Source organism: Oreochromis aureus, linkage group 7 (genome assembly GCF_013358895.1).
Source record: "Oreochromis aureus strain Israel breed Guangdong linkage group 7, ZZ_aureus, whole genome shotgun sequence".
Lineage (NCBI taxonomy): Eukaryota > Metazoa > Chordata > Actinopteri > Cichliformes > Cichlidae > Oreochromis > Oreochromis aureus.
In genome coordinates this window covers 10,670,272-10,687,639 of record NC_052948.1, presented here as the reverse complement: position 1 = coordinate 10,687,639, position 17,368 = coordinate 10,670,272, and the positions used below count along the sequence as shown (strand labels likewise).

General features: G+C 39.5%; 1 protein-coding gene across 2 annotated transcripts; it reads right to left on the bottom strand.

Annotated features, from left to right (window-relative positions):
* Nucleotides 1-1,059: 1,059 nt before the first annotated feature.
* Nucleotides 1,060-6,808, bottom strand: adm2b (adrenomedullin 2b). 2 transcript variants are annotated; one of them, XM_039615752.1, is made up of 3 exons: nt 6,770-6,808; nt 6,448-6,574; nt 1,060-1,780 (listed from the first exon to the last, which is right to left on the bottom strand). In XM_039615752.1, the coding sequence occupies exons 2-3, from the start codon at nt 6,546-6,548 to the stop codon at nt 1,375-1,377; spliced, it is 507 nt and encodes a 168-aa protein (XP_039471686.1). In that variant the 5' UTR covers nt 6,549-6,574; nt 6,770-6,808; the 3' UTR covers nt 1,060-1,374. The 2 variants fall into 2 exon arrangements, with proteins under 2 accessions (XP_039471686.1, XP_039471685.1); XM_039615751.1 differs by having other exon boundaries at nt 6,697-6,799.
* Between the last annotated feature and the right edge of the window lie 10,560 nt (nt 6,809-17,368).

The window sequence follows — 17,368 nt, the reverse complement described above, 5'->3', positions numbered from 1 at the left end:
GAGGAGGATAACCATTCATCAGCAGACATTAGTCAGGTAGGGATTGGTTGAGAGAGGCTTGTCTGGTTACAAAGATAGTCGTGCTGTAAATGCCAAAACATATAGGACCCTAGTTTTAGCTCGGCAAAACGCTGTAGCCCACGCTACAGGCAATAATCTAAAAAAAAGTATCATTTTTACAGATTTGACAACTGTATATGTAGCTTACAATAACAATGTACTCATCAGAATAATTGATAGATTCGATCTCAAATTGGTGATAATGAGTTGAAGCAGGAAGATGTCTTGGGAAAGACTCCTGAGTGACCAAAGCACCCTGACATAAAAAAAGCAATCTGCTGTTTCCAGTCAAGTGACTCTGACCTTTCCAAATGGCCTCTACGTTCACACTGCAGGCGAAAGCGCATCAAATCCAACTTTTCTGACCCTATGCGACCCATATCCGATCATGGTATGACAGTGTGAACAGCACAAATCCGATATTTTCAAATCCGACCTAGGTCACATTTGTATGTGGTACTGAATCCGATACATATCTGATGTTTTAGAAAGCGACTGCTATTTGAACGGTCATGTCGCATTAAATCCGTCTTTTACGTCACTGACACAAGACAGACGCCACTTATCAGCGCCGGAGAAGCACCCGAGAAGACATCGTGTAGATGTTAGTGAAACTGTTGGGAAGACAACGTTAGAGAAACGTGAACATTTTATTTGTACTGTATAATCTGCAGATTCTGACAGAAATCTGCAACTATCCTTTGAAGCACCGCTCCTCTCTAAAACAGCAATAAGGATAATTATTAGGCCATATGTAAATAACAAAACAACTTTATAACTTAAAGCAAAATTGGGAAATGTAAAGTGAAACGAGTCTTTATATTAACGGCCATGAGTCAAACAATACTGTTTCCTCCGGGTCTAAACAGAGCGCGTTGTGTGTGATGTCTTCTTTTGTGCATGCGGGCCGCTTTGAGGGTTCACGCTAGAGCGCGTTTGCTGTCACATTTTATTTGTAGTGTGAACAAGCAGACAAAAAAATCGGATTTGATCAAAAAATCGGAATTGAGCATTAAGACCTACAGTGTGAACGTAGCCTTAGTCTTTGCTGTTGTCTTTTTCATGATGTTGCCTCATTCAAAGCGTTCAACAGTTTACTCTGTGAGTACCGTGTTCTTATTACCGATGACAGTTTTAGTCAAAACTATAAAAATAAGACCCAAGGTGTAAAAAACCCACAACTGCTCTGTTAAGGAATGACAGCAGTAGCAATATTTTTGAGTCTGAACATATAGTTAGTGTAACAGTGGACTTGGGTAATTTGCCAGCAGGTGTTGATGAAGTTGTCTTGAGTGTGGGTTGGTGGGTGTGGCCTTATCCGTAGCTGTGAGGACTGCGGGGATTAATTGGGGAAGAGTCTTCCCTCCCACTCTGTCCAATCAGCTGGTACAGACGGTGGCTGAGGTTCTGAACCTGACAGGTGCCTAGGACGCACCCCACCCTCATCAGGTGGGGGTGGCCCCTGCCTCTACCAGCATGGCGACGACCCCGTGACCCGCGCTGCCAGACTGGCGCCTCTGGTAGCACGTTGTGGCTTTGGTCGACCAACGGGTCAAAGAGCTTTGGCGGGGGCTCTTTGTGCGGGAGCAAGGCCCTCCAGATGATCTGTCCGTCTTCCTCTGTAATTTGGTTGTGAGCAGCGACAGAGAGATCAGACACAGTCGGCATGATGCTGGGGTGAAAGGACTTTGGGAATTTAGAGGTTCTGGGAAAACTGAGCCTGAGAAAAACAGACAGAAGGGAATCACATTCACACAAACGTCATATAAACGTGACTTTAGGGTAATAATACTACTTTCAGCTGCTGCCTTATTCACAAGGGGTCGTCACAGTGGGTTTGCTGCATGTTTGACTTTGATTCCCTTCCTGATGCAACCCCAAAGGGATTTGTGTCGCCTCCCAGGATCTAACTAAGGATCTTTGACTCTACTATGGAGCCCCCATGACGTAAAGGTACATTACGTTGGTGCAGATTCATTTCCTGAAGACTTAGTGAATCCTTCAGTATAACTTCAATTAACCTCATCCCAGCCTAACGCAGCAATTTAAAATTGAACAATTGTGTGGATATGAAAGGGTGACTGTGTAAACGTGCAACATTAGCAATACCTGAGCCACTTCCTGTTCATATGTGATGATTGGCAGTCATGCATGTCACCTGCTTGAGTTTCAGAGTGAAACGCCTTACAGGATTCATGGTTGCACTGCAGGAATGTCTGCTGTGCTCAGTCTGAGGTCTCATTTTTGAGAAGAGATGATAAAGAAAGACAGAGTGGTGGACAGGTGGTCTTTCTGTCTGTACCTATCTTAACGTCTATGTGCGTTGCTTAAACATTAAAGCACTGCTTTCCTCCATTAATCTTCAAAACACAGTTAAAAGGGTGATAAGTTCATTTTAGTCAATAATTAAAAAAGAATGCAACCAGTCGGTCTAAAATTTCTGCTAGCGACATCTAAAGGCTGCTCTGTTTCCAGCTCCCAACCGGACCAAAGTGGTTTAAACCAACAGAGACGAGAACCAAGAGACACTGACACCCGCTCAGTCAAAAAAAAAAAAGATATGGTTAATCAATAACAGTATGCAACTCGGCAAATCTCACAACAGGTCCGGGAAGTGACAAAGCACAATGTAGATTGGTGGTGAGGGGCTCCTACACCTCCTCCACTCCTCTTGAGTGGGTTTTAAGTACTTTATTTCTCAATCTCCTGCTGTCTGCACACGTTTTTTTTTCTCACATCATCACAATACCTTTTTTATTTAAAAAAGAAAAAAATAATTCCCACTTTCTCCCAGACGCTCAAGAGTTCAAGTGCAAGAGGGGGTATGTTTTGTCATGTAAGCAGCCAGTGATGACATAATACTGCACTACATAGAATCTACTGCCTTTAATTTACCTAAGTTTGCAACAAAGCAATAGTCTGTTTATTCCAGTCCTTTTATTCTGCTGACAGGAGCAAGTGGTTAAGTCAAAGGAGTGCAAACCCTCATCATCCCTGATTTTCTTTAATACTTTTATAGTTTTGTCAAACACAACACTGCCTTATGCATGACTTACAATTTCTGTACTGCAAAAAAAAAAAATGTATATTCAGTATGTAAGGAACAAAGAATAAAGGCAGAGGGATGGATGAAGTAAGATAATGTTTGTTTGTTTGTTGTGAAAAGTGGGCCAGATTACCATTTTATCCTGTAACTAATCCTGACTGGTATTCTGATCACTCTTCTGGCCGGACACCTTTAGCTCTCACTGCCAACACACACGAGAACACACATTCATTGTGTGTTATACCATTGACTTTAACCTAGGTGAACTGAACTGGTTTTAATGGATGGTGAATGAAGCGTGCACACTTAGCACACACACACACACACACTGGCATAATGTTGCATGGTGGAGTTAGTCAAAACACGTGAATGTGACATGTGACCGTCAAACTGAGATGCAGACTTTTGCATGCATACGGTACACAGCGTAAGCAAACTCTTGGCTTTATTCATCTTTTCATGCGTGTGCTGAGATCTGTAGTTGCCTGTCTTTTTTTCTTTCTGCACACAAAAACACACATTCGCACATCTACTCACACACATACATGGTTAAATGACTCCCTGTGGTGAGGTTTAAAATCAACTGCCACTGAAGGGAAAGGCACTTGGCACCACACTGCCTCCCAGTAATGGGAAATCTGGGCCACTGAGCTACTTGCTAGTTTCTAACACATCTAATACAGGTAAGCTAATATACAGCAAAGAACCAATACAGTAAAAACATTAGTTGTTTTTTTTTATTTTACTTCCAGTAATTTTTAGTGTCTGCATTTTCATTGTCAAAACTTTAATTGAAGATTTAACTTTTTTTTTTTAAATAATACCAAGTAGGTGTGGTGAAAAGGTTTGCTTATCCACTGTACTACAAGATAGGGGGATGGGTGTTCTTCTTCACCTTTCCACTTGCCTCCCTCACATTCACACAAATGTACTGTCTTGCATCCTCTGGCTTTCCTCCCTCTTCTCTCCAGAGCATACCTACATCTCTCTAGACTCTTTTCCACCAGCTCCCTACTCTCACTACGGATCACAATGCCATGTGTGAACATCCTAGTCCACGGAGACTCCTGCCTGACCTCATCTGTCAGCCTCTCCATCACCATTGCAAACAAGACGGGGCTCAACCCCACCTTGAACTCCCACTGCACACCTCACCTCTGTCTCGTTGTCCTCATGCATGTCCTGCAACACTCTCTTACACTTCTCTGTCACTCCTAAATTCCTCATGCGGTACCACAGTTCCTCTGTTGGCACCCTTCCGCATGCTTTCTATATATCTACAAGGACACAGTGCATCTCCTCCTGACCTTCTCCGTATTGCTCAGCTGTACTGCTGCTCACTAATCATTACTAGCTTCAGTCAAGCTTCAACAGCCCTTTCTCATATCTTTGTGGCACAGCTCATTGCTCTGTAGTTATTACAGCTCTGAACATCACTTTTGTTCTTGAAACTCAGTAAACAACTTCTCCATCTTCTCATTTTTCAAGATTATGTTAAACAATCTGGCAAAAATAAACATACTCCCCTGAAGACTCCATCTCCATACCTCCACAGGTATGCCATCTGGACAAATCAGCTTTCCATGTTTCATCGTTCATTTTGAGCAGCTGAGATGCTTTATATTGAAATTTGGTCATAACTGACAGGAAGGAAAACAGAAATGATTGTTGCCTAAAGTGTCTGACAGCAATTAACACTCCATGATAGCAGTATGTAATAAGCTGAACCCCCTTTTGTGTTTTTCTTTCTATTGAAACCCCCCTTCCCTCACCTCTCATGTGTGATTCAGGATGTGAACCTGCAGAGAGTCTGAGAGACCAAAAGGAGTGTCTCCAACATTCTTCCCCAGTTAGAGCTCAGCATGGGGCTGTTCACAGAGAGACTGAACACACATGCAGAATCATACATGTACACAGACACACACACACACACACCCTACTGCCGTAATTCCTCTACTTTGTGCAGAGAAGACTTTTTGTCCCTATTGGTTGCCCACAGCTTCACTAACAGCTCCACCCCCTCCCTCTTTTTGGCTCTCTGTCTTTTTTAAATTACAGCAGGATGCTTTCATTTTTCTTTGTCTCCTCTTTTATTTCTTTAGACTCACTTTGCTGAGTGCCAGCAGCAATATTATGTTACATCCAACAGCGCTGAATCACACTGAGACGTTTGAGATGGGGTTCCCCACAACCCCCACCCCCATTAGCCAGAGATGTTTAGTTTATAATGCTACACAACTTAATCAAATTGCTAATTCTTATTGGTATCATTGAGGAAAAACTATCAAATAAACAAGCAGGAATAGTTTTGAAAAGAAATTCACTGTATGAAATGCATTGTCTTGATGCCTTTTTATCTTACACTGTTATTGCACTAATTTAGCACTTGAACAATAGAAAAGGTGTATTCACACTAATGTGGGATTAAAGCTTTATAAAAGCTGCAAATAAGGGAAGAAATCCCTCTTATATAACTTAGACTGAGGGAGCATAACCCCTCTCCCTCTCTTTCGCTTTCTTTCTCACACACACAAAAACAGCATAAGAAGTTTTCTCTGATTAGATCTACCAAAGTAGCAGAAAACAAAGTAACGACCTGTGGGTTTGCATGTGATGGTAATTTTAAACGGCGTGCTGCTGGCCTTGAAGCACCCACATCATAAGATGTTCTTAAGGAACCTACAAGCTGCTGGTGTCTTATTCAGACTGCTTGTTTGCTGCTTGGCCCCTCGGTATGCGCATGTATCTTTGTCCCAAATCCCACTAAATCACCTTCACCTCTGTCTCACCTCCTGCTGCTACTGAGAGGAATTACCTTACTCTGTCGCTAGACCCCTTTTCTTCTCTTTTGTTTTTATTTCTTTTTTTTTAAATCAAATGCTACAAGTTCTCGCAGTGTCCCAATACAAATACTAAAGATAACAATCCATTTACAATCATATAAAAGAAACGAAAGCTGAAAAACATCTCTTTATAGAGGCTGAAACCCTAAATAATGTGCTTTTGAGATTTAAATGATTTAATGATTAAATGTGTAGTCGTTGTTTTGCCAACGTTACTTTTTTACGAAGGCTTTTTATTTTTAAAGAGAGAGTTTAAAGTGTGTTATGTGGTGCAAATGTATTCAAAAAATCTTTTAACACTACTTTATACTTTATCTTGTATGGGGGAAAAAAGAGAAAAACACGTAAAAATGTAGCAAAATGTGCATCAAAGTAAAGCAGCAAAATTAAAGTTGTTTTCCATTAAGGTTATTAGTTAAGAAGATATTCTGAATTTAACTATTTACTTAAAAACAAACAAATATATAAATCCCCCTAAAAGTTTCGGGGTTCGGGTACCTGTGTCTGTGACTTCTCTGCGGAGTCAGTGCTTGGGACTGGATCTCCAAAGGCAAGAGCCCGAGCAGCACGCACAGCCACGCCGGACGGAGGGCGCACATGACAGGGTAGCGGAGGCACACTGTCCCTGAGCAGGAAACCAAAATATTATTGATATTATCGGAAATTTTAAAAAGAATCGATTAGAAAAAAAATCCAGGAATATGGTCTGTCTTTTTTTTTCTTTTTTTTTACAAAAGTATCTCTAACATGTAAAATGTCGCGTATTCATGAACGACACGGTCACCATCATCTCTGTTTCCTGCATCTTCGGCACACTGACCTCCGCGGTGTAATCCAACGTCAACGCAAAGATGCTCGCTGGGGCGCACAACAGGAACGAATGGAGTGTTCTGGTTTATAGAGTCCGACGGAGGAGGAGGAGGAGGGAGGAGGAAGTTTTATTGTGTGTCCTGCTCACCAACCTCACCTCCAGTGAACTTCGCAACCCAATTAAACCTCAAGAGCTTCAGTCCTCTCACTAATCCTGGGTATGAAGTGTACCTGCCATATTTGTTTTGCGCTTTATGTAAGGTAACTTATATTTTTGGATTTCATTTCCCATTAGGCAGTGTCCTTGTGGCCAACGAGCCTAGGCTGACCCACTTAGAAACAACTGCTGAACCGATTATTATTAACACAGTGAAGTCGTATCAAACCCCCTGGAATACAAAGAAAAAGTTATTTTTAGTAACAGGACTTCACTTATATGACAACCACGGATTTTCATACAGTAGCCTACTCAATGCATGCCTGAAGACTAAAAAATAACTTCCTACAAAACATGAAATAAAGTCATTATTAAAAAAATTACTTTTACTTTGAAAAGGTATTGCATTTTATTAGTCTAATGCTTTCTACTTTGCATAAATCTTCTATTTCTTCTTTTACCTGCTGCATTAGCGGATCATCTGCCTCCATCTCACCTCATCCCTAGTATCCTCCTCCGTCATACCAACCTGCTCCATGTCCTTCTTCAATACATCCATTAACCTTCTCTGAAGTCTTGCTCTTATCCTCCGGCCTGGCAGCTCCATCTTCAACATCCTTTGTCGAAACCTGTCAAAGCTGTCTCACCAGCTATCACCACAGTCCCATGTTAGAATGTCCGACTAACCATCATTAAAAAGCATATTTACAGCCTAACACACATTAATATGAATGTCTATGGACAATTTCCCCCTTAATAACAACTATGAGTAGGGTGATTTTTTTATTTTATTTTTTTAATGACTTTCTTAACTGGATAATTGAACATGGCTACATTGGCTGATAGCTGGCTTGACAAGGGCAGCTATAGTTTCTGCTAGGCCTCATCCACTACCTCAAGTTGTTAAACTGGAGCTTTGTACTGTGTGTGTGCAGTTGGATCCTTTTTGTGTTATCTTTAATAGACTGGCTACTATTATGGCTTGCTGTGTGGTTCGTACTTCGGTTCTGGTGAGTAACATTTTTGTGTTTTCTGTATGTTACCACTGATTAGCTGCATTGCACTCGTACAGTTTATGAATACAGCTTGCTATGAATCTAGCTAGCATTAACTAATAAATTAGCAGTCTGCTCTTTTGTTCATATAATGTAATTTCTGCCTCAAAAACCAACATGGCAGCAGCCAAAAAGCTAATGTTATAGCTTCAGGTCAGCACCTACACAGGTATTTTGGAAAACATAGCTTTTTTGCCTCTTGGCCACATATTAGCGCCATTTTAGGTCACTGAAAACTGAGATTTCTGGGTTTTTTGTGGGTTGGGGGAAATCACAATGCTTTGATGCTTTTATTTTGAAGGTGACTTAGATGTGTGTGTGTGTGTGTGTGTGTGTGTGTGTGTTCAGCTGACACACATACAGATTGATGCAGAATGTAGCGTTTTGAACAAGAGATGGCGTTAGAGGTAAAGCAGTGTGCTTAGTTTGTGGTGAGAAGATTGCTATGTTGAAGGATTACAGTTTGAATTGCCATTATGAGACTAAGCACCTAAATAAATACAAGAACTTGAATGATGCAGAGTGCAAACTAATATCTGAAGCCAGAAGAACTTTTTACCAAGCATTACACATCCAAGGAAGAAGCAGTCAAGACCAGCTTTGTGATTTCCCATAAAATTGCACCAACAGCAGTAACAAAGGTAAACTGTTCTCTGATGGGAAGTTTATTTGGTCAACTGTTATTATGCCCATGAGAAAAAAAGAAGCATTTGAGAATGTGCCTCTATCCAGGTGAATCATAACAAGACTAATCAAGGACACTGTGGGGAATCTGCAACTTAGGCTGAAAAACAAAGTGGACACTTTGCACTGGACCTGATGTCCGTGACACAGCCCAGTTACTCATCTTTGTGGATGGGAAAACTAAAGTGTTTGAGATTGCAAGGGACAACATTTGTTCACGGAGGTAACCACATGCTTGGGATGAAATGGGAAAAACTGGCAGATGTGACCCCTTGGGAAAATTAACTGCTCACCTCTGGTATACATACAATAAAAGCTTTGTTACTGTAAGCACTCAGAGGACATTTTATTAGATACACAGGCAAGTAGATGTGGTCAAGATGACCTGCTGAAATTCAAAGTGAGAATCAGAATGCGGAAGAAAGATGATTTAAGTGACTTAGAAAGTGGCATTGTTGTTGTTTTGAGTATTCCAGAAAATGCTGGTCTACTGGGATTTTCCTACACAACCATTTCTAGGGTTTACAGAGCATGGTTCAAAAAAGCACAAAATATCCAGTGAGCACAGTTCTCTGGGTGAAGATGCCTTGCTGCTGGGAGAGGTCAGAGGAGAATGGCCAGACTGGCTTGAACTGTAATTCAAACAACCACTCATTTCAACCAAGGTTTGCAGAAAAATACATCATGTTGAACCTTGAATCAGATTGGCTGCAGCAGCAGAAGACCCCACTGGATGCATCTTCTGTCAATTAAGAACAGAAATCTGAGACTATACTTCAAATGCAGCCTGATTTCTGCTGCAATATTTGGATTGTAGTATTAGAATATGGCATAATGGTAATGGCACACTTTGGGTCTCTTAGCACCAACTGAGGATGATTTAAACCCCACAGCCTGCCTGTGTATTGCTGCTGACTATGTTCATCCCTTCGTGTCCAGAGGGAACCCATCTTCTGGCTGTTTCCATCAGGATAGCGTGCCATGCCACAAATCTCACATCATCTCAAACTGGTTTCTTGAACATAATAAGTTGACTGTACTCAGATGGCCTTCAAAGTCACCAGATTGGAATCTAATAGAGCACCTTTGGCCTGTGGTCGAATAGGAGAGTCTCATCATGGACGTGCAGCCAACAAGTCTGCAGCAACTGTGTGATGCTGTCGTGTCAATATGGACCAAAATCTCCGAGGAATGTTTCCAGCACCTTCTTGAATCTTGGGCCACAAAGAATAAAGGCAGGTCTAAAAGCAAAAGGGGGTCTAAACAGATACTAGCAAAGCATACCTAATAAAGTGGTTAGTGAGCGTTTTTATCCCAACATACCAATTTAAATCATTCTCCCTGCAGTGTAGGGCAGGTTTTTGTGACATTTATAAAGTTATCAACAAAAACTGACATTTGTCTTTACAGCCGAACACGTACACAACCTAAGGGGGGGGGGAACCGCCTGAAAAATGACACCTCCACCACCTCCATTAAAGATGTGTTTTGTTGAAGAAACCTGAGTACAACAGCAGTATATGAACTCATATTGTACCCCAGTGCCTGGCTTTATGGCTGCTGATATTTTTGACCTGTAAAGAGATGACATTGTGCAAATTATACCCACATGTTCCCCACATGGGGTCAGAACTCTCGCATGGAGTTAACCTGAACAGCTGTGACATGATGCATTAGGCAGTTAAACACATGCAAACCCAACGTTTTTATGTTCAAATTAACATCATGTAACAAGTTCAGCTAAGACAGATTGGCTACTGTTATGTTATCCGCTGATTATTAAAGTTCAAAAAAGTAAGGAAAACTAGAGAGAATCAGTCTCTGCGTTGGCCAGAGGCTGTCAGATACTGTTCCCTTCAGTTTTCTTGTAAAAGAACAACTCTTCTTTACTGTGAAGGAGGACACAGATGAGCAGCTCAGAGTCTGAACCTGATTAAAAGAATGCTCTGTATGTGGAGGTGGCTTCAGGTCTTAATTAAAGCGCCATGGCTGTGCTTGTCTGTGACTCAGCAGTTTGCAGTATTACCTTGTAAGCTCAGTTTCCAATACGGTGAGCCTTACCTCAGTCCAACATGTGCATTAACACATCTCCTATCTACCCAAAGAACAAACCTTTGTGTGTATGCGTGTGTGAGGGAGTGTGTGCACGTCTGCACTATCCAGACTTATCCTGCCTCTGCTGTGAAGGGTTTCAGTTTCAGTCTTTTGTGTCTGCTGAACACCTCAGGTTGAAATCTGAGTGGAAATCAGCCATCTGGCTACAGTTATGAGCTGTAATCCAACTCAAATCAATCAGCAATCACATCGCATACACACTTGCAATACACAACTTCCATTTTCTGTTGAGCTCTCTTTTCACTGTGGAATGATTACCACAAAACTATGGCACACAGTAGGTTCATCACAGTAAAAATCATGGAAGGAGCTACCACAAAGGCTTTTGTGTCTACATTTGCAGGTTTTTATGTGTCTAAATGTCATATACATATCACTACAACCAAACAAGATAAAGATAAAAAAAAAACTTTATTTGGACTGAAACTTGAGTACTAAGGGTGTCTAAAGTATGTAGGCCAAGGGGCCTGTCTCTCCTTCTCAGTTTACGTCTCAAGTAAGTCAGTCTTAAGTATTTTAATGCATCTGCAGCACTCCATATAAGGCTTGTTTATGTGCTGAATAAACATTTATTTTGTGTGACCACAAGATGTGCTGTAGTAATATGTTGGTTTACTTTGTTCCAGTTATGTTGCACATACAGAACGAACCGTGTTAGGTACAAAGAGTGGAGAAGAAGTGTGCAGAAACTATAACAAAAGAGGCATGCTTTCATTTTAATTTAAACAGAATTTGCAGAATTTAAAATGAGAGATCAATCATTTTTGCAACAGTGCTGTTCAATAATGAATTTATTAAATAATTAAATTTGTTTTAGGTTAATTAATGCTTTTATTTCTTTTTATTTTAAAGTCTCTCGGTAAAATGTAGTGGTTTCTGCTGCCTCTTTGTGGGGAAATATAGGACTACATGCTTATGTTGGTCAAAAAAAATTAAAAACAGCCAAGCAATAATATGTATTTATTATGTCTGTGTCTTACACATAATTCATTTTTATTTGCTCATGTTTTTATTATTTAAACAAATTGATTCTCACATGCACAAAAAATGGAGACCGATATCAGCACACAGTACATGTGTTAGTTGCAATGGGGATGCCAAATACTACATGTAGGTATAATTTCTGTAACTGCAGCAGTTTAAAAGTACACTAAACTGTTTTCACTGTTGCAAGGCTTCCTGTTTCTGTTGTGCCACATACTCAATAGCGCAGAACTTTCCCATTTAAGATATAATACACTGATCCTGCTGCTCTGTGATACTGCATTAATTTAACAAACGCAGAGAAAAAACTCTGGACTGCAAATACAAACTCTGTTTTCATCACTGTCAGGAAATTTTAATTTGTTCACAGTGCACAGTTTCTGCAGCACTGTATACATATGAACAGTATTTACAGAAAAAAAATATAAAATGTACAAATTTACAATCTGGCAAATACAAGAAGAAAGAAATATGTAAATAAATAGTGTTAATAAATACACTGTAAAATGTAATTCTAGATGTTTGTTATTTCAACATATTATTCTATATCAGTTTGACGATAGATGACTGAAGTTGTTGTTATAACATAGAATTACAAGTTAAAACGTCCCAATTACACCAAAAAGCTAACTTGAAAACTCATGTCCAGCTAAATCAGCAACTTATGTGAACTTGACAATGTGGGGAAGTTGAGCACAGCAGGATTCAAAACTGCCTCACGTGACTGCTACCGAGGTGCATCATGGGGAATTGGCGGTTAACGACATGCTCACTTTACTTGGACGTTTTCTAATCGTCTTCTTTGGAATATGCTTTCAAGGTGAGTAACATTGGTTATAACTATAAGGAAAGAGAGCTACAAAAGTTGGAACATGTTTTGAATTTATGGCATGATGTGTGTTTTTCTCTTTTACCGAAATGTTTGCTTTAGCTAATGTAACTTTAGCCGACAAGGTCCAGCTTGTGTGTCATGACCAAACTTGACCTAATAAACTGACACATGGCCTTTTATGGGTTTAATGTGGCACTGACCAAATCACAAGTATTGTGCCGCTAGCTTTAAGGTTGTGCACTCAACCACTGTTGCGATATTAGCAAGCTAACTCAGCTAATTAATAAAGCTTATTTCATATTGTCTCTGTACTTGTAAATTTCTTTCAAGTTCACAGGCTGTTGTATTTTGGTGGAAGTTCATTTTGGCAATATTTCCAATAACTGACTGGGTTCAAAAAGAACTTTTGGCAGGACTCCGATGCTTGTTGTCATCTGTTTACCCCCTATGTAATCACTTAAGTTGTTATTAACTGCTGCATGCTAAGCTGCAAGAGTGCACTGAGGACTGAGACAAAATATGGTCTACAAACCAGCATTATATTAGTTTTTATCAGATAGTCCTCCAGTGTGTTTATTTTTTGCTTTAATTCTATTGTGCAGTTATTTGTTACCCTGAAATGCTTTATGCTTAACAACAGCTCACTATTTTGACTTATTTTTGAACTCTTGTGATCAGTATGACTAGATTGTGAGTTTCCATACTAAAAGAGCTGTAGTGATAAAATAATTGGCATCAGAGACACTGATTTTGGCATGGTATACTGCAGAAGTTTTTTTTTTTTTTGCATAATTTACCTTTTAATTAAACTGCATTCTCTGTTGTAACAAAACTAATATTGTTTATATGTCAGAAAATTAGCAAACATGAATAAATGGCGAAAAAACAATATAATTATAACATATATTTTTATTTTACTTATTTTAGGTCTGTGAAGCCAAACTTGATGCTGGGGATTTATTTTTGTCAGTGGAGTCAAATGGTAAGTTACAATTTGTGCATTTTGTCATACTGGAAACACCACAGATTATATTGTAACTTAATAGCTCTGTAGAACAAATGATATAAAGATTGTAGTGTCAGGGTACTTCTTAAGAAGTAATATGGCACTATTGATGATCACATGCAGGTGGCATAAACTAAATATTCAGACGTGCTACCAACAAGTGATTCATTAACAAAAGCAATGGAGCAGACTGTTTAGGTTCTTGTGGCTGTAATAACATCCATAACTGCAAGTTTGTCATTAATTTATTTTCACAGGTCTAGATGATCACATCTGACTTTGTCATTTAAATGAGGTGGACTTGCAAACTTTGCGCTCTTTTGGGTAAATTGCTGTCCACTACATATACACAGAATGTGCACAGTATTTCAGATCTAAAAGGGAGTATGTAATGGACTTGCTGGCTTTAATGTAAAAAGCCTGTTGTGTAACTTTAATGAGGCAGTTGGACTAAAACAGTATTGCTCATCAAGGTAAACATCTGAGGAATAAGGAAATTGTTACTTGTCCTTTTACTCAGTGTTCTTTTTTAATCGCACGTTTACTAAAGTTTTACATCACATAAGTCATTTCACAATCATTCTACTTTAAAAGATTTCAAGACAGAGCTTATTGTTCTCTGAACTTCCTTGTTTGCTGAACGGCAGGTAAAGTGCATCTTTTGTATGTTTGCTTTTTGTGTGTTTGTGTTTTCTCTAATGGGCCTCAGATGACTGTTTGCTTAAATTTGGGTCTCAAAGAATCTTTTTTTTTAATTCTGCCTGTACTCTCCACCCCTCTTCTTCTATTGCTCAGGTTGAAGCAGAATTTGCCCGTCTTACATCTGTTGAGCTGAAAGGGTTCCTTTTTGCTGTGCTTGACCATTATGGAGAGGTTCGTGGAGCTGTACAAAATCAAGAGCGGCATAGGAGGGCTGACTAGGCTCATAAGATGCTTCGAGATGATGTAAGTGTTCAACTGCGAAATCTAATCCTTTGTTTAAGTTTTAGGTTATCCAGTTCAACTGATGAACTCATTGAAAGAAAGCTGATAAGTAAAGTCTGTCATCATATTTCACAACTGGACATTTAGTGTGGTAACTTTTACAGAATCTATGTATATTGGTGGTAGGTTGGATATCATATTCTACTTGAATGTCCTGATAAGCCTGATTCAAAATCTCCAATGATAATCATATATTGATGGAATTATGTATCAAAAGCTGTGAATTTGGAGCTGTCTACATGTTTCTTAAACACCGTTTAAAAAGTGTTTTGTTTTCTTTTGACTTCTTTGACCAGAGCCCTACACAAAGGAAGAGGACAGAGGACCTCATTTTCTAAAGGACGATCCCTCACACACTTTCAAGACTGTGAAGGTTAGCATTGTTTCTTTTAGTAAATTTAATAATGACAGCACCACAGTGGATTTTAATGAAACATGTGGCATCTATGAAACAATAGATGCCACATGATAACATGTGTACTTTTTCCTCACCAAATGTATTATTACAAGATCTTTGACAGTGGATTTGGTCTGGGTTTCAGAGAAACTAACTGGCAAGCTAGCATTGATATTATTAGTGTCTTGTGTTTATTCATGTCATCACCAGGGTCTTTGACATTTCGCTGCTGTACTGTTCACTTCAGCTTTACGTTTGATTTCTCACATTGTATATTGTAATGGCAGAGATATTAGGATATTTAAGGGGCTGCAGTGGCTGCTACAGCTGTTGGGGGCAATACTTTGGTGAAATGTCCTGGACCCTGGAAAAGAGACTGTGTAGACTGGGTAAGCAATTAAAGGTTACTGGCCGAGAGTCATTGGCCAGCTGGGTAAAGGTGGATGTTGATATTCAGTGCCAATTATGCAACCTGTTCAGCCATGTCTATATGCTCTTTTTCATGCTGTTAATATAGGGGAAAAATAAACTTTAATCAATAAACTGATTAAAGAAGCATTGTCTATGGAGCCACAATCTGATCCTGTAGTGTAGCTCCAGTTTGCACATTTCATGTATTCTCAGCCAGATTTGGTTTAGAGCACAGCCAATATTTAGCATAAGTAGATTTAAATTCACACACTGGTGATGGCAAGCTACATTGTAGCCACAGCCGCCCTGGGGCGCACTGACAGAGGCGAGGCTGCGGACACTGGCACCACCGGCCCTCTGGCCACCACCAGTAGGCAACAGGTGAAGTGTCTTGCCCAAGGACACAACGACTGAAACTGTCGGAGCCGGGGCTCGAACCGCAACCTTCCAATTATAAGACGAACTGTCAACTCTTGAGTCACGATTCAGTCATCCACCCATGTGTGAATGACTGAATGTGTAAAGCACTGAGGAGTCCTTAGAGGACTAGTAAAGCGCTATACAAATACAGGCCATTTACCATTTAAATTGAAAATTTTGTTTGAATTCTGCAATTGAAGACATGCTCAGTTATTTATGAACATGGTCTTTGTTTAAAGCAAGAAATGGATTTGGAACATGGGGTGCATATCTCATTCTGAAAAACTTTAACAACTAATAAGTGTTACCCAAAGCCAATCACCATCATCCAAAGCATCAGTATGGCTCTGCTTTGGAAAGACATGAATTCTTAAGCACAAGGGATATTGTGTAATTGTAATTGTGTAATTTTTTTTTTTTGTCTTTGAACCCTTTTATAGCCGACAGGTATTGAAGACACGTTTTCTAAGAGGATGAAAGTTGGCATTGCGATGGTGAAAGAAGAAGACATCATCGATGTGTTGGTTGTCCTTGAGGTGGCAGTAATCCTGTCTAATCTGAGGGATGTCTCAAGTGCCATTTCCATGCTGATGGGCCTTCTTTTTGCCCTCAACATAGACTATCCAAAGGAACTTAAGGACATCTTTGAAGTCATTCAGAACATCCTAATGAACATTGGTGGAAGGCAGTGCATCTCACTAGTGCATGGTCTAAGAAACAGACTCTTGCAGAAAGCCATGCAGAACTGTAATTGTATGTTCCTTAGTGTTAAGGACAGTTTTATTTTACTGTTTGTTTTTTTATTCTTGCAAGTTCTCATTCTCACTTTTGTATGTCACTAAATGACTACACTTTACATTCCAGATTAGACAATTACTCATTTGTTCATGGTTTAAGAAACTTATGTGAACAACAATATAATGGTGGACTCTGCAGATGCTTATCTCATGCAAGTCTGTAGTTTTTCCTTTGTTTTGCAATTGAGCAGACTCAAACTGATGTTTCTGAAATATCCATCTTATCAAATGTTTCAGAAGCATGCACTCATTTTCAGAGATATTGGTTCTGTGGAATTTGTTGCAATTGTAAACGAAGACAAATACAAGAGTTTGATGTCTTACTTGTTATAAACTGATCTTTACTGTCACTTATCAAAGGTTTTGTACTATTTTAATATTTCAAGTTTTATGCTAACAGGTGTGACTGAGCACAATGAAATTTAAAAATTTTGCAAATGTAAAGAATAACTTTTCTAAAATAGCAAGTGTCCCGTTGATACATTACATTAATGCAGACTTTATGTTGTTACTTCACAAGAATCACTACTGCTCCTAGAGTATTGGTCAGAATTTAATCTTCACCCAAACTGGGCTCAAGACCAAGTTCAAATTTATTGTTTCACAGGGAGCAGCCTTTGAGTTTTGATGGATTGTGAGCCTGATGAGCTACGTCACTGATTTTTCTGTTTCTCAGATGACTAAGATGGCACAATAAATGGTGAATGTTGGGCGCTCATGAGTAATTGTCTTGTCATGTTCTTAAAACAAACTTTCTGTATGAAATG